The sequence below is a fragment of the Brassica napus genome, chromosome C8 (assembly GCF_020379485.1).
Source record: "Brassica napus cultivar Da-Ae chromosome C8, Da-Ae, whole genome shotgun sequence".
Taxonomy (NCBI): domain Eukaryota; kingdom Viridiplantae; phylum Streptophyta; class Magnoliopsida; order Brassicales; family Brassicaceae; genus Brassica; species Brassica napus.
Genome location: NC_063451.1, coordinates 41,525,830 through 41,543,289, shown reverse-complemented (window position 1 = coordinate 41,543,289; position 17,460 = coordinate 41,525,830). Strand labels below are relative to the sequence as shown.

The 17,460-nt window shown below is 35.4% G+C and overlaps 2 protein-coding genes and 1 non-coding gene across 4 annotated transcripts; all 3 read right to left on the bottom strand.

Moving 5' to 3' along the window:
* Window positions 1-399: 399 nt before the first annotated feature.
* On the bottom strand, window positions 400-3,293 carry LOC106415266 (beta-glucosidase 10-like). The gene is made up of 13 exons (XM_013855924.3): window positions 3,099-3,293; window positions 2,945-3,008; window positions 2,745-2,794; window positions 2,598-2,673; window positions 2,436-2,507; window positions 2,253-2,340; window positions 1,905-2,160; window positions 1,722-1,837; window positions 1,421-1,647; window positions 1,317-1,342; window positions 1,136-1,223; window positions 957-1,047; window positions 400-856 (listed from the first exon to the last, which is right to left on the bottom strand). The coding sequence occupies exons 1-13, from the start codon at window positions 3,222-3,224 to the stop codon at window positions 619-621; spliced, it is 1,518 nt and encodes a 505-aa protein (XP_013711378.1). The 5' UTR covers window positions 3,225-3,293; the 3' UTR covers window positions 400-618.
* A 2,733-nt stretch (window positions 3,294-6,026) lies between these two features.
* LOC106415267 (beta-glucosidase 10-like) lies at window positions 6,027-10,219 on the bottom strand. 2 transcript variants are annotated; one of them, XM_013855925.3, is made up of 13 exons: window positions 9,979-10,217; window positions 9,832-9,895; window positions 8,297-8,349; window positions 8,119-8,194; window positions 7,947-8,018; window positions 7,782-7,869; window positions 7,434-7,689; window positions 7,232-7,347; window positions 6,930-7,156; window positions 6,820-6,845; window positions 6,636-6,723; window positions 6,461-6,551; window positions 6,027-6,313 (listed from the first exon to the last, which is right to left on the bottom strand). In XM_013855925.3, the coding sequence occupies exons 1-13, from the start codon at window positions 10,102-10,104 to the stop codon at window positions 6,076-6,078; spliced, it is 1,521 nt and encodes a 506-aa protein (XP_013711379.1). In that variant the 5' UTR covers window positions 10,105-10,217; the 3' UTR covers window positions 6,027-6,075. The 2 variants fall into 2 exon arrangements, 1 of the variants encoding a protein (XP_013711379.1); XR_007327183.1 differs by lacking the exon at window positions 6,636-6,723 and having other exon boundaries at window positions 9,979-10,219.
* A 1,013-nt stretch (window positions 10,220-11,232) lies between these two features.
* Window positions 11,233-11,303, bottom strand: TRNAG-CCC. Its single transcript has one exon. It is a non-coding gene; the product is annotated as a tRNA-Gly (tRNA).
* Window positions 11,304-17,460: the final 6,157 nt, after the last annotated feature.

Here is a 17,460-nt window from a genome sequence, read left to right as displayed (position 1 = left end):
TAAAAAACTCTTTTTATTTCACTTAATTTAGCCAAACACATAAAAATAGTTTTTTTTATTAGTTTGTAAAATCAGTTAGGCATGAACATTGGCTATCCATTTAGGTACGAATTGTTCTTTTCGGATATCGTTTTTTTGTTTGTTTTGAAATTAAGCTCCACTTGAATATTATAAATTTATGTGTGGGTTTTGAATTAGATCATTCTGAGCCTGGATAAATTTGGTTCTAATGTATATGAACCTAAAAATATCTAAATAACAAATGTATCTGAAACGGATTTGGATATTTGTACCAAAAATAACCATATTATCCGATTCGGTCAAAGTCTTTCGAATACAATCAGTTATATTAGGATCCATCTAAAATATATAACACTAATTATAAAAAACAAATATCAATGTATAAAAATGTAAAACCAATAATTATAAAAACCAAATATCAATGTATAAAAATGTAAAAACCAATATCCGCACGAGTGCACGGATCAATCTCTAGTATCTTGCTAAACCATAAGGCAAATCACCTGAGTTTGGTCATTGAAAAGACAAACTTAGACCAAATGAGGATCAAAACAGAACCAGAAATCCTGCCTTAGCTTATCTATATATGTAACTAAATCACAAAGACGAAGAACCAGGGAAGAGGCTCTGCTGCTGAGTAGTAGCTTGAGGAGCAACATCAATTGTACCATTGAGAAAACCAGTGTACCAAGAAGCAGATAGCTTTGGTGACCTCTTGAGTCCGGGATCGCTGAAATTCACATAATACAATCCATAGCTGAGCTTGTATCCAGCCAATAGCTCATACAAGTCAATCACCGACCAGAAAAAGTAACCTCTCGTGTCTGATCCATTCCTAGCCAGTCAAAAAGATTTTTATCAGAATCAAGGAAACTTGAACTAAACCATGCATTTATATGGAAGACTTAAAAGATAAAGAAGGAGGAGAATCATACTTGATGGCGTTGAGCATAGCACCAATGTAAGACTGAATGTATTCAACTCTTGGTGTGTCTTGTAGCGTTGAATCGTGTTCCAACGGTAAACCTGTTAGCACATGTAAGAAATCTTAAGAACAAAGAAACTTTGCTTTCAAAGCAGACAAAACAGAGCCAAAAACAGAGTAAAGAGAGACCATTTTCAAGAATGTAGATAGGAGGATTGTTATAGCTCTGTTTCAAATACTCCAAGACACCTTCAAAACCCCATGGAATAGCATCCCACTTCACAAAAAAAAAAAAGAAGAAGAAGAAATCATATTAGCAAACCTTCTAAATTCAAGAACAATAGGTTTTTGCAGGTCTTATTATACATACCTTGAAGAATGAAGAGTTCCCAATGACTGTCCAATAATGATCAGCTAAATGAGTCAGAGAAGTCTTATTTTTGATAGATTGATTGAAAAGAAAGTAAAGCTTACAGATTGTATCTACACCCATGTCTGTGAAGAACTCTTGGTTGCTTGGAAGGACAGAAGGTGCGGGTGTAATGTTTGCGATATAGACTGTAGTGTAGTGGATAATCCCCAAAAAGTCAGATGATCCTTTAACTAGCTCTGACTCTTCATTTGAGAAAACAGGTAACCTGGATCCCAAGATTCTCTTCATTTCATCTGGATAGTCCCCAAACACCACAGGCTTCAACAACCTGGTTTATCAAATGAAGATTATGTCCTCAACGTTACTGAAACAAGAAAACAAAAAATGTCTTTTTTATCTCACCAGCCATAGAAGAAATCTTTAGATCTCTGAGTTGCAATCTCATCCTCCTTGGAGTCAGTATAAGGAACTAACCCATATGCATATATGCTAAGGCCTACAGATCCTCTCTGCTTACTCTGCACCATCATATTATTAATGTTCATAACGATTCAAGAGCAAATATAAATATATATATATGTATACCTTGTACTTGAGTCTATACAGTTTTGAAGCAGAGGCATGAGCTAGCAATATGTTATGTCCTGCAAGATATGGTTCAGTAGAAGAGTTTCCAGTAGAGCAGTTGACGAATTCGTTAGTAGAACAATGTCCTGGCGGCAAAAATCCTTCGCTGTAAGCACCAATGGCGAATATGTTAGCTTCGTTTATTGTGGTCCATAGCTTCACGTCGTCCCCAAACTCTCTGAAGCATACATCTGCAAAAGCAGTGAAGTCTTCTCTGCAACGACAACAACATTTGTTTCATCAGTTCATCATAATGAAGTATAACGAGACTTTGGTAGATCAAAATCATTTATATATATCGTATACATGATTTTGCGGTCGATCCATCCTCCATACTCATCTTCAAGAACCTGAGGAAGGTCATAGTGGTAGAGTGTAACGTGTGGTTCGATTCCTGTTTGTCAAAATTTATATCTATTCAAAAACAATGAAATTAATCTTTAATAATTGCTATTTTTTTAAGTTTTTAAGTAGAAAAGAATATAACACCATGGTTTCGTAGTTCTTTGATGAGGTTCTTGTAAAACAGTAGACCTTTAGGGTTAATTTGTCCTCTTCCATCTGAGAAACAAACAAGTAGTCACAAAATAGGGTTTAAAAATCTCTCACTTTTAAACTCGTAAGTCAAGAAACAAGAAGAGGAGGTGTTACTAGGTATAAGCCTTGACCATGAGATAGATAATCTGAATGCTTCTAAACCCATTTCTGCCATTAACTTAACATCTTCCTGCAATAGAGTTTAAGAAAACAAAGTCAGAGACTTATAGAGTAAAGAAGAAGAAGAAGAAGAAAAGAAACCTTGTATTTGTGATAACCATCACATGCTATATCTCCATTTCCTTTGTTATCTACAAAAAAAAAAAAAAAAAAAAGCGAACAAGATCAATGAATATAATCAACCAAGTTCTCAGAACATACATGTGGTACTGCCATTTATTTAAAAAAAATGTTTTAAATGAACAATATTTTTCAAGAAAAAGAGAAGATGCATATATTACCAGAGTGGGAGAAAGTATCCCAAACGCTAGGAGTCCTTCCATCTTCATCAACCGCTCCTTCCCACTATATTGCCCCCAACATCACATCAAAAATAAAACACAAAATCTATTTTTCTTACTGAAAACAAATCTGAAGCAGAGCTTGAGAGTGAACCTGATAAGCAGAAGTGGCAGCTCCGAAGAGGAAATCCTCTGGAAAGTCATTTCTTGTGAAAGCATTGCTGTATCTTGTTACCAAAACGATGACCACACAAATGCAAAACAGAGATAACACTTTCATTTTTGTGTGTGTTTCCTCGGAAATTTTATGTGTTTTTGAGATATTAGTAATGAATTTATTCGTCGAGGGGAGGGGCTTTCCGGTCATTGTTATAAGAACAATAATAACCAACCAAAATGATTTGTACGAATAATTTAAAAAAGCAACAAAAATTAAAAATTAAATAGCTAGAAAAAAAACAACACCGACATTAATTAGAACCATCTGCAAAATTCAAAAATCTAAAAACCTAAAATCTAAAACCATAAACCGTAAATCCAAAACACTAAACCATAAACCTCAATCATAAAATCTAAACTTTAATTCTTAAACTCTAAACTCAAACTCTACACAATAAATCTTAAATCCTAAAATCTAAACCCTAAACCCAAAACTCTAAACCCTAAGATTTAGGGTTTAGATTTTACGGTTTATGGTTTAGAATTTTGGGTTTAGGGTTTAGATTTTAGGATTTAAGGTTTATCGTTTAGAGTTTGGATTTAAGGTTTAAGATTTAAAGTTTAGATTTTAGGATTGTGGTTTATGGTTTAGTGTTTCAGATTTAGGATTTATAGTTTTAAAATTTAGGTTTTTAGACAGCGTTAATTAATGTCGGTGTTGTATTTTTTTTAAGTTATTTTTATTGCATTTTTTAACTGCCGGCACTAATTGATTAAGAAGAGAGAGAATTTAACCATTCACTATACAATTTATCCTATATTTTCAAAAAAAGCGTGGGAGGACGCTGCAGATGTCCGGGACGGATAATACGTGGCGTGTGACAGTGACAGTGACAGTAACAGATCTCTTTGATTCTCTACCCACTTGTAGAAACTGACAAATTTATCATGTCGGAGAGTATAAATACTATCTATTTTCCCTTTCCACATTTGTGGACGTGACGAAATAAATTCGGAATGTAAAATTGGTGAATTATTAGTTGGGTAGAGAATCAAAGAGATAAAAAACGCTTGGCTCAAAGATAAAGTGAGATTGCTCTCCCTTCTCTCCTCGTCCGTCTCCCTCCGATATGCAGGTGTCCCTGGAGGTTCGAGCTTCGCCGGCGTAGGTTCCTAGGCTGAAATCAGTGGCTGGTTTGAACTTCTGGTGACACGGCGAGGTAGGTGCAGCGGAGGTAGGAGGTTTGGGTCGGCTTTATGGGTCGTCTTTCACTTTTTAGATCCCCGGCGAATCCCGGCGTTTCGCGGCGCGTGACCTGGACAGGAGGCTCCTCTGCTCAGGATCTGTTCGTCTATCCGCTTTTCAGTCTTTCGTTGTCCTGACGGAGTGGTGCGGCAGCGCGTGGTCTCTCCCTGTGCTTGGCGTCTCGTCGTAGGGAGTTCTCGCTGTCCAAAACTCAGTAGGTGCGGGGTGGTGTATCCACACCGGCGCGTTTGTAGAACTGGTTGGTTTCGTCGTGTGTCGTCTCTGGCCGTTTCTCGATTTGGCGTGTGCTTCTGCGTCTTGGTCTCTGGCGATAAGTCGTCTATGGACGGAGACACTATAAGCGTCCGTATGGTGGAGCTCGGAGGTGACGGGGCTGTTGATGCGCGTTCTGGTGATTTTATTTCCGGGCGATGGAGGCTTCTTTAGCTCCGTTGACGTCGGTTCTCTTGTGGGGGGTGGAGGCTTTCAGAGATCCACCGTCGCCACTCTTGCTTCCGGGAAGGTGAGGTTACTTTAACTCTCTTCGCCGGCTTTTGGATTACGGTGAGAGGAGGCTCACATAGCTCCTTGATACCGGTGTGAGACCCTTTGTTTTGGGTGTGGCGATTAGATCGAGGTTTGTAGAGGCGGTTGGTTCTTATAATCTGTGAGGGATTCGTGGGTCGCCGAGGATGAGATATCAGTTTAAGCTCTCCGGCGACGGCGATGAAGTTTTTAGAAGAAGTTTGTGCGGTTCTCGGCTCGACTGTCCAGCGTTTCTGGTGGTCCAAAGTCGGAGGCGATCTCGGTTATCTGATGAACCCTCCGGCGTGAAGACAGTACGGCGATGAACGTTTGTGTACGTGCGGAGGCTCTGCAGGTTCGGAGCTCCGGCGGTAGTGGCGTCTCCTTGCGGTGCGCCTAGGGCGAACAGCCCGGTTTCTAGTTGTTTGGACCGTGTGGTAGTCTTGTATTACTTGGGCTTTGGCCCATTGTGTGTTTATGCTTTGTGGCCCGTAGTATCGTGGGCTTTTGTTTAAATATCGTGTTGTTTGGGCTTCGGCCCTGGGCTTGGTCCATCTATCAATAAAAACAATTTGGAAAAAAAGAAAAAAATCAAAGAGATCTGTCACTGTCACTGTCACTGTCACTGTCACACGCCACGTATTATCCGCTTATTTACATGGGGAAGGAAAAATCTTTTAAAATTGTTTACCTCTTCAATTATTAGGTAGACAAACACTATACCAGTGACAAAAAAAAAAAAAGGGCACACAACACAACACAACACTATACAAGCAAACGGTGGACCATTCCCAACAAATACGATAAGAAAAGAGCTCTGACGAAAAGTCAAAACATTTCAATTACTCCTTCTGGTAACCGATGTGTAATGCTAATTCCAACTACTATTCTCATACCACGTGAAACATTGAGTTTTGGTAACATCCATTTAATCATAGCCATTTAAAAACTGAGCCGATGCTATTTGTTTTCAGGAAGCTTGTGGCTGTGGGTCTCTTTTTGGTTGTCTTGGGAGTGTTGTTATTTATTTTACATCTTTTTCCGAATCAATGTGGCCCGTTTTGGTCTGACAAGCTACATTCATATTCAATGCTATTTCAAAATGCAAATCTGATTTGACCATTTGCCATATAAAGTATGAACTCAAACCAATAATCAGGAATTAAAACTGAATTATATGTTTGTTTTTTGGGCAAACAAATTAAAACGATGAGGAACCCGAGATGTTGCTCTGTAACCGAGTAATAGCTCGAGGACCAGCATCTACTGTACCATTGAGGAAACCAGTGTACCAAGAAGCAGATAGCTTTGGTGACCTCTTGAGTCCAGGATCGCTGAAATTCACATCGTACATCCCATAGCTGTACATGTAGCCACTCAACAACTCGTACACATCAATCATCGACCATACAAAGTACCCTCTTGTATCTGATCCATTCCTAAATAATTCGGATCAGAATCAGAGAGTACACTAAACCAAAAGTAAAACCGAAATTGAACCGGGATACACTAAATACCCTTAACATCAGACCCATATAAAACAATCAGATATAATAATTAAAAGATTTGAAGGAAGATAATCTTACTTGATGGCGTTGAGCATAGCACCAATGTAAGCTTGAATGTATTCAATTCTTGGTGTGTCTTGTAGCGTCGAACCATGTTTCATTGGTTTACCTGTTTTTAGCGCAATTTGAATAATCCAAAGTACGAACAACAAGAAGGAAAAAAATATAGAGTGATAAGACAAAAAAAGTAGACCGTTTTCAAGAATGTAGATTGGAGGATTGTTATAGCTCTGTTTAATATACTCCAAGACACTTTCAAGACCCCATGGTATAGCATCCCACTTTTTTTATATATATATATATATATAAAAGTAGACAATTAGGTAAACTTCTAGAGTCAAGAAGATATATCAATAGTTTTTTTTAGAAGGTCTTACCTCAAAGAATGTAGAATTCCCCATGACTTATCCAAAAGAAGAACAAGAAAAGTGATCAGGTCAAAAGAACCAAGACGCCATGTTTCAACTGAGAAGAAAGTAAAGCTTACAGATAGTCACAGCGCCCATGTCTGTAAAGAAGTTTTGTCTGCTGGGAAGCAGAGAAGGTGTGGGACTACTGTTTTTCACATAGACTGTCATGTAGTGGATAATTCCTAAAAAGTCAGAAGATCCTTTAACTAGCTCTGACTCTTCCTCTGAGAAAATAGGTAACCTGGATCCCAAGATTCTCTTCATTTTATCTGGATAGTCCCCAAATACCAAAGGCTTCAACATCCTGTATTGTTTAATCCAAAGTCATTCGGGTTTTGCCCACAAAGCTGTTAAAAGTTAAAGAAACTGTTTTACTCACCAGCCAAAGAGGAAATCTTTAGCTCTCTCAGTTCCATCTTCATCTTCCTTGGAGTAACTATAGGGAGTTAACCCGAATGCATATATGCTAAAGCCTATAGTTCCTCTCTGCTTATTCTGCACCATCATATTATTATGTTTCATAACTCATTAAAAAAAAAGAGTTACGGTTTTAAGATAGAAGAAATAGATTTTAAAAGCACCTTGTATTTTAGTTTATACAATTTGGACGCAGAGGCATGAGCTAACAACATGTTATGGCCTGCAAGATATGGTTCAGTAGAAGAGTTTCCAGTAGAGCAATTAAAGAATGAGTTAGGAGAGCAGTGTCCTGGTGGTGCAAATCCTTCGCTATAAGAAGAAATGGCGAATATGTTTGCTTCGTTAATTGTAGTCCAAAGCTTCACATCATCACCAAACTCTCTGAAGCATACATCTGCAAAAGCAGTGAAGTCTTCTCTGCAACCACAATGTCATTGTTTCAATTTTTCTTGAAACTACACAATGAGACTTTGTTGAATCAGAACCTTTTTAGAAAATTATGTGTTTACATGATTTTACGGTTGATCCATCCTCCGTACTCATCTTCAAAAGTTTGAGGAAGATCATAATGGTAAAGTGTAACGTGTGGTTCGATTCCTATTTGCCAAAACTTTTTATCAGAAAAAAAGCTTAAATTGGCTTTAAGACCAAGTTTAAGGGGAAAAAACTCTCACCATGAGTTCGTAGTTCTTTGATGAGGTTCTTATAAAACAATAGACCTTTAGTGTTAATGGGTCCTCTTCCATCTGAGATACCAAAAGAAAACCCCACAAAATAGGGTTTAAAAATCTCAGAGAATGAAGGTTTTAAACTTGCAGGTCAAGAAACAAGAAGAGGAGGTGTTACTAGGTATTAGCCTTGTCCAAGAGATAGAGAATCTGAATGCTTCTAAACCCATTTCTGCCATGAGCTTAACATCTTCCTGTACAAGTCACAATAACATCGAAGTTGAGAAATTCGAGCAAGAGTCATAGGGTAACTTGTTTGACAAGAGCAAGGCAAATAAATAAAAGAGAGAGAGAACCTTGTATTTGTGATATCCATCACATGCTATATCTCCATTTCCTAAGTAATTAGCTGCGATTTTTTGTAAAGTCAAGATATATATATATAATTAACCTAATAAAACGAACTCTAAGATAGATAAAACCCTTTATAATAAGTTAATAACTCAACTTCTAGAATTAAAATGCCAAATAAATGGAAACACACAACAACCTATGAAACATCATCAGCTACACAAAAAAAAAGATGAATGATGTTCGGGAAAATGACCATTTAATTCCTCAAATATTAGAAATTAATAGTTTAATTCTTCAACTATTGTGTATGCAAAATAATTCTCCAAATCTTAGTTGACTTAGCAAAATTGAACTCATAAAAAGTCCACGTTAGAGAGTAAACAGAGACGTTAATATATTTTTCAAACGTTCTTTTAATAATCTTCTTCCTCTATTTTCTTCCAAATAAAAAACTACTAAACTCTAAATTCATTCTGACGACAATTGGAGAGGTTAATTCCAGCAAATTATTCTACGAAAAACAACAATCTGAACTATCTGAGGATGAAGAACAAAAACCATTACCCAGAAAAGGAAAATTATTCTCGTTTGGTTAATATATAAGAAGTTCATTGGCGAATAAGTATCATCAATGGCGGAAAGCGGGGCGGTGGTTGTTGTCTGCCTGATGAATCTGATGCGGTCAGAGCTTAGTTCAGAGAAAATTCCTATGTCTGCTTCCAATGTTGGCCTTTGATGAATGTTGCTAACTTGCTATCAAAGTCATTCATACTTCTTTACGAGTTACGAGGTACCACAAAATTTCAACTTGCATTTGTAGTGTTCCTTAGATTTTCCATCTCTGTGTGTTTTGCAATGCTAATATTTTTGGGAATTAGTTGTTATTTGTGTTTACCATTCACAATAGCCTATTCAATGTTTAGATTTTCATAAAGTTCACTGATGGTGGTTGGCAATGTGGACCACTGTTTTGTCTTATCATTGGACAAACATCTAGCAGCTCATTTTTTTTCTCTTGCCAATTTTTTTTTTTTTTTTGTACTTCTTGTCTTGCCAATTGGAGAGAATTTTGGTTTCAAACGCATTCTCTGGATGTACTGAATTCTCTTTTGTTGCAGGAAGGACCCCATGTCATTGGAGATAAATTTGAGCTATGGAACCTCAAGGTATTATATCCTATGTAGATCAAAGCTAAGTGGTATGTGTTGGACGATTCCGTCTCCTCTTTGAGATTCACTGGAAATCTCCTCTTTAATCCTCTTCTACATCGATTTAGGGTTACTTTTGTTTGATTTGGAGAAAATAGAAGACATTCATGTCTTTGAGATGATTATAAGAGAAGGATTAACATCTCTGTTTACTCTCTAACGTGGACTTTTTATGAGTTCAATTTTGTTAAGTCAACTAAGATTTGGGGAATTATTTTGCATACACAATAGTTGGAGAATTAAACTATTAATTTCTAATACTTGAGGAATTAAATGATCATTTTCCCAATGATGTTCTGAGAATAAAATGTACAATTTAAAAAGCTTACAAGAGTGGGCGAAAGTATCCCAAACGCTTGAAGTCCTTCCGTCTTCATCAACAGCTCCTTCCCACTATTTCCATCCCAAACATCTCAACATCACTAAACAAAAGCAACACAAAGAAAATGAAAGAGAACATATAAGCAGAGTCGAACCTGGTAAGCGGAAGTGGCGGATCCGAAGAGGAAATCCTCTGGAAAATCGTTTCTGGTAAAGGCATCGATGTAGCCTATTGCCAAAACGATGAGCAGAACATTGATAAACAGAGAGAAAGCTTGCATCCTTTTTGTTCGTTTGATTGATTGATTTTCCTCCTTTGATCTGTGTGTGTGTGAGAGAGAGAGAGTATAAATAAGCGAAGGGTCTAAGTCGTTTTCTTTGGATCGTTCAAGAGGCACGCCTAGTCATTGAATGAGTGGCCCATTTTTTCTATTCATTCCTCCACTTACTAAAAGCGACAAAAATAAGAGGTGAACAAGTCTTTTTTTTTTTTTGTCAAACAAGTCTAAAGACGCATCTCTTTTAGTGTTCTGCAAAATATCCACGAATTTTGATTTGATTTTTTTATCTGTTTGATTCGAATTGAAGAATTCAAATAGTTCTAATTTTAGGAAAGCAAACCAAATACTAAGGTGATTGGTAAGTGTTACAAATGATTTCCACGGCTCATTTTCTTTCTACGTCTATTTTAATTTATCATGCTTTAAGAAAATAATTTAAATTTTACAACCCTAAATTTAAAACATGAAATAAATAAACTTTGGAAATTAATTTTTCTAAAGTTTTATATTTAATGTTTTGATAAAAATCTACAACAATAAAATTTATATCATAGTTCTACAACAACAAAAAGTCCACGTCCTCTACCGACCACTGTATAATATGTAATACTCAAAAAATAAAGTAAATAACAAATACTAACAATTATAAAAGTTATATGCATGTATACACATTTATTAATAAAATTATATATGTTGTATAATATTATATTTTATGTAAATTTTACGATATTTTTATGTGTGAAAATTTTATTCAACTTATTAGAATTTTAAAAAGTAAAATTTTCATTTTATAATAAAATATTATTAATTTATATTATTATATATTTAATTTTTATAGACTAAATCATGATCACCTAAGAAAAATATGGATATTCGATTAGTACCCACTTTTATCTCTTTTAGACTTTAGTGAAAAGTGTGTTCATGTGATGTGACTTGCAAATGCAACGTACAACTATTAAAAAAGGCATTTCAGCCAACACAATATCTTTCCGCCAGCAATTTGTTAGCTACATTTACCATTCTTAAACAAAGACAACACATGACCACACAATCTTCAATAGAACATCAAATTCTATTCCTCCTCCTCCTTCTAAACGAATAGAAAGGGTCCAAAATAAAAAAAATTGCGCATCCAGGGAATCGAACCCTGGTCAGTACCGTGGGAGGGTACTATGATACCACTACACCAGATGCGCTTTTGATAATTCATCCTTAGTTTACTATAATAAAATAATTTAACAAAATTTGATAAATGGACCTTCATTAACTAATTTAGGTATATGGTAAATAAAGCCCACTAGTAGTAGAATTTCTGTTTTTTTTTTCGACGAACTTAAATTTTATTAATATGAAAGCATAATATCTTAACACAAAGTTGGAGTTAACCACTTAGATGGATAAACTTTACAATTTTCAAAAATAGAATTTGTTGGACCATGTCGAGCAATTTTATGGGCGGCTTGATTTCCATTATGTTTGACAAAAGTAAATGTTGTTGTAGAAAGCTTATTCTTCAAGCTAGTAATTTCTTCAAGAATATTCTCAATGGTTGAGTTCGTTAGTTGATCATTGATCGTTTTAACCAAGATTTCTGAGTCCCATTCGAAGATCATATTGCTATATCCTCCTATCCAAACATTCTGCATTGCCACAAGTAAAGCCATTGTCTCTGCAACTAAACTGGAATTAGAGAACCCCAAATTAGCCGAACCCCACATATAAGGATGATCATAACAGTTCCGGATAATCCATGCACCTCGAACTTGGTTCGAATTTAAATCATATGCTGCATCGTAATTACATTTTAGAAAACCTTGATCTGGACGTTTCCATGACGATAAGGCATGAAAAGAAGAAGCTGCACTTGTATTGCTTACTGTAGGAGATGATGAACATAAATGAGATATCCATTCTCTAACGTCAGCGCAAGCATTGTCCACTGTGACATTTGGTTGCAGTATTTGTTTCCTAAAGATGAAAATTCCTCTTTTTCCATATACATCATAGTAACCAAAAAGATAACAACCGTTGATAAAGCGAAAGAGATTGTACGCCTTGAATATGGAGCAGAAACCCGATTTTATTGTCCATAGAATCATTTGTTAATAATGGAGCCGTAAAAGGTAGATTTGAAAGTCTCCAAATACATATTAAATCTGGGCACGTGAAAAAAAAAATGGTCGATTGTCTCTTCTGCCAATCCACATCTCTGACAAATAGGATCAAAATTCATTCCTCGTGAATGTAGTCGTGTAGTTGTTCAAATAGCCTTTGATAGAATACGCCAAATAAAATGGTTAAGTTTGTGCATTATATTTAATTTCCAAACCTTATCCTTTAGAATAGGATCACCATAAGGAATTGGAGGAGCTTCAATCAAAAACTCTGGTGCATGCCTAGCAACCTTATATCCAGAAGACACCGTATAGTTTCCATCTCGTGTATGACTTCAAATCAACTTATCTTCTTTTTCTGTTTGGCTTAAATATATCTGGCTTACGAGACGTTGGTCCTCATCGCATAAATAAGACTGTAGCGCCACCGGATTCCAATGTTTGTAAGGCGAAGTTGTAATCAGATCACTAACATGTAAATCACAATTCATTGTTGTAGAAGCAGGCCGAGGTGGAATAACAGGTAACCAGTTATCTTTGAAAACTCGTATATCTTTACCATTTCCCACAATGTAGCTACATCCTTTCTTTAAAACCTCAATACCAGCAAGCAGAGATGCCCATCCATATGACTGCTTACGACATGTTTTCCCTTCTAGAAGTTGTTTTCCTTTAAGATATCGGGCTTTATAAAGTTTGGAAAAGAGGCAATTTGGTTTTGAATAGATTCGCCATGCTTGTTTGGCAAGCAAAGCATCATTAAATTTAGGTAAATCTTTGAATCCAAGCTCTCCTTCTTTCTTTGTATACTAATTTTTTTCCAAGCCACCCATGGTAAAGCTTTAAGATCATTTTTACCCCACCAGAATCTCATTAAGATGGCATCTATCTCTTGTGTTGTTGCAACAGAGAGTTTAATATGTGACATAGAATAGATATGGGTTGATACAGCAACCGATTTGATCATAACTTCTTTACCAGCTGATGAAAGAAATTTAGTACTCCAATGAGACGTTCTCTGTTTAACACGTTGAACAACTGTACTAAACATTTCTTTTTTTTCCGTCCAAACTGTTTTGGTAGACCCAAATACTTCCCACCAGCAGCATGATTTGAAATTCCAAGAGTGTGTTTCAATGAGTCTTGTTTAGAACCATGAACCTTAGAACCAAAAGTTATTACTGATTTGTCTTGATTTATTTTACCAGAGCATTTTTCATAGATATCAAACACTTCTTTTAGAGCCTTGCAATTTTTTTGATTAGCAATGCAGAAAAAGAGAGAGTCATCCGCAAAAAATAGATGAGTAATAGATGGAGTCCCTTGTCCGATTTTAATACCATTTATTTTCTTACACCGAACTTGAACATCAATTAGATGACTCAAAAATTAGCACAGAGAATATATAGATATGGAGATAATGGATCCTCTTAACGTAACCCACGTTGTGGAATGATATGTCCTTGAGGAACACCATTAATAAGCACTGAATATTCAACTGTACTGACCAGAGCCATTACCCAAGTTATCCATTTTTCTGCAAAGCCAAATGCTCGTAAGGTACCTTCGAGAAAATTCCAATCAACCCGATCATAAGCCTTAGTGATGTCTGTCTTAACAACCATATATGTATGGGACACTCTTTTCCTTGATTTAAGAGAGTGCATAAGCTCATGGGCAATTATAACATTATCATTGATTAATCGACCTGGAATAAAAGCTGCTTGTGAATCTGAGACAATTTTGTCGAGGGAAGATTTCAGCCGAAAAACCAAAATCTTGCTTATGATTTTGTAGAGGACATTACACAGAGCAATTGGACGAAATTCAGACAGTGTTTGAGGACACTTATTTTTTGGTATCATACAAATATTTGTATGGTTAAGTCCTGGTGATAATTTTCCTGTTGCAAAAAAACTTTTAAGTTCCGCACAAATTGCTTCTCCTAAGATATCCCAGCATTGTTGATAAAATCGAGCCGTTAACCCTTCCGGGCCTGGGCTTTGTCAGCACCAATGTGACAAATTGCAGCATGTATTTCTTCGTTAAAAATATCCCTAGTGATATCATCATTTATATCGGCTGTCACTGTTGGCTTGAAGTCTTTAAAAACAGAAGGAAGTAGTGTTGTATTCCCTCCACGATACACTTCTTTGGAAAAACATTCAGCATGTCTACTAATAGCCTCATCTCCCTTATATACGAAACAATTTACGTCATGAACGGAATGAATTGTATTTCGAGAAAATCTTGCTTTAGTTGTGGCGTGATAAAATTTAGTATTACGATCACCACAACTTAACCAATTATTTAGACTTTTGAGGTACCAGTAGGTTTCCTCGTCTCGATATGCCTGAGCTAGTTCTTTTTTTTTATTCTTGGAATTTGACTCCGAATTGGGCCCGAAGACGTTAAAACAAAGTCTAACTCTTATTGCAAATTTTCGATTCTTTTAGCAGCGTTTAATTTATTTTTCTGACGACAAACTGACATTGCTTTTCTACAATCTGAGATCTTCTTTCCAATTAGGATTTGTCGTCCTCCACCCAAAGAATTCCATCCCGAGTCAACATACTTTTTAAAATCTTTGACTTTGAATAAATGCTTATCAAACCGGAATGGCTTCTTATGACTTTGATTAAGAAAAGACACAGTAGTAACAACCGGACGGTGATCAGATCCTGATAATCAAAGGAACTCTGCTTCTGATGCTGGATATAAAGATAACCATTCTGAATTTGCTACCACTCTATCAAGACAACTCTTGATAACGTGTGTTTTACGTTTACCCACCCACGAAAATTTGTCCCCAATAGAACGTAAATCTCGCAAGTCACATGCTACATACAGGTTGCGAAAGTCTTGAAAGGTAGATTCATCCCGTACAGTAGAACTTCTGTTTCTAACCTTTTTTTGTATCCATGCAAAGTGCAACGCTGTTACGTACGTACTAATACATTGCTATTACATGGTTGATAGTTGTGACTTGCGAGGAAAATATACGAGTAAATACACATGTTTACCAGAAAAAACATTTATACTGTCTTTCTGGAAATTTGTTATATATTGTATTTATATATATATATATATATATATATATCGATATTTTAATTTCCTTCGAGGTTATGTAAATAGACATGATAACCAAGAATAACGGGTACGTGAATCATATGCATAATCGTTTACCATCAATAATGGTATATTATCCTATTAAGAGAACAAGTTATCTATATAAAAGTTGTAATTGTGAGATAACAAACTAAGTCTCATATTAGAGAATTAGACAAAAAATGTCTAATATATAAAAGAATGTCCAAACTTTAATTAATACAAGACATTTTGGGAATGAACTCAAAAGTAAATCCATGCGGGCCAGTCTCTTAGGCCAAAAGTGGACAATATCGTACTAATCAAACAATATAAAGTTGGACATGGATTTAATAAATCTCAACAATTGGTATCAGAGCGGTTGACGAGAAATCTGCAAGAAGACCAAAATACCCTTCGAGTAGAAACTGGATACATCGAGTTAAGATTGGGAGGTGTGTGTGGCAGAGATCAAGTCAAAAAGATCCTGAAAGTCAATTGTGGGACACGAGATGAATGTGATCCTTTAGTTTGGGGGGAAGAATGTGATATAAACAAACTAAGTTCCACATTGGAGAATTAAACAAAAAGAGTCTAATATATAAAGAGATGTCCAATCGTACGAGGCATTTTGGGAAGAAACCCATAAATAAATCTATGCGAACCAACCTCTTAAATCCAAAATGGACAATATCGTACTAATCAAACAATAAACAATATAAAGTTGGACATAGATTTAATAAATCCCAACAATACTTTAACCGAAGAAAACTCAAATTTCCATGTCCTGGTTAATCACCTACGTGGCTACGCAAACCAAATATTTCCCGTCTTACTTTTCTTTTTGGGGCCTAATTTCCGTCTTAAATTATATACGTATATTTTGTCAAATAAAAATAAAAATTATATACGTATAAATATGTAGCCGTTTGAGTTAGGTGGAGACGTAGATAGGTTGGTACAAGTGACTAGGCCTGAGACTTATTATCCGAGATCCGGATTCGATCCGAGATCCGCTCCGGATCCGCTCCGAAAATAGGATATCCGGGGTGCTCGGATCCGAATCCGGATAGTAAAATCTTGGATCCGTGCAAACCGAATCCGGATCCGGATATCTTAATTTTTAGGTCCGGATATCCGGATCCGGATCCGTATTTTTAAAATACATTAAATTTTTATATTTTATTAATATTTATATTTGATATATTAATATTTATACATGAATTAATCTTATAATATTATATTTTAGTTTTTACAATATTATAAACATATATAAATATATTTATAAATATTTAATTTATGTATTATATTAAAAAAAATTGTATTTTTTGTTAAAAAAATTATTTTTATTTATTTTGACGGATCCGGATTCGGATCCGGATATCCGCGGATAATAGAATATCGAGACGGATATCTGAAACCTGGATATCCGGAAACCACGAATCCGGATCCGGATATTAAATCCACGGATCCGACGGATCCGGATCCGGATCCGGATACCTTAAATTTTCCGGATATCCGGATCCGTCCCAGGGCTACAAGTGACCACAGTTTTAAATTTATTTTCTTGACCCCTTGTTATAATTTCCTTTGCCAAAAAGCTTTATCTAGTGCAAACATCTAGAGGTGTCAAAATGAGTTAGGTCGCTCGGTTTAGTTCATAGTGAGCTCGGTTCTTTCAGAGTTAGCTCAGCTCAACTTATTTATTATATGAGTTTTAATATGTAAACTCAAATTCATATCATCTAGATCATTAGTTAAATGAACTAACTCGTGATCTAAATAAAAATAATAATTATAAAATAAAATAGGGATAGAATAACTTCTATAATATTGTTCAAAATTTAAATATTAAAAAATCCAAAATCCAAAACATAAATATTAAATACTAAATAAAAACCAACACATGACAAAAAAAACAACTAATATAAATTAAATTAAAACAAAACCAATGATCCAAATTCCTATTTTTCGTGAGAGTCTTGAGCCATTTTTTTTTCAATGTCTTATATATATGTTTTACATTTTAATTTTAGAAGATAAATATGATTAATATATATATTATCTTTTAAGAAGATTTGGTTTGACATTTTAATTTTAGAAGATAAATATGATAAATATATAAATTATCTCTTTTTTACATAAAATATAG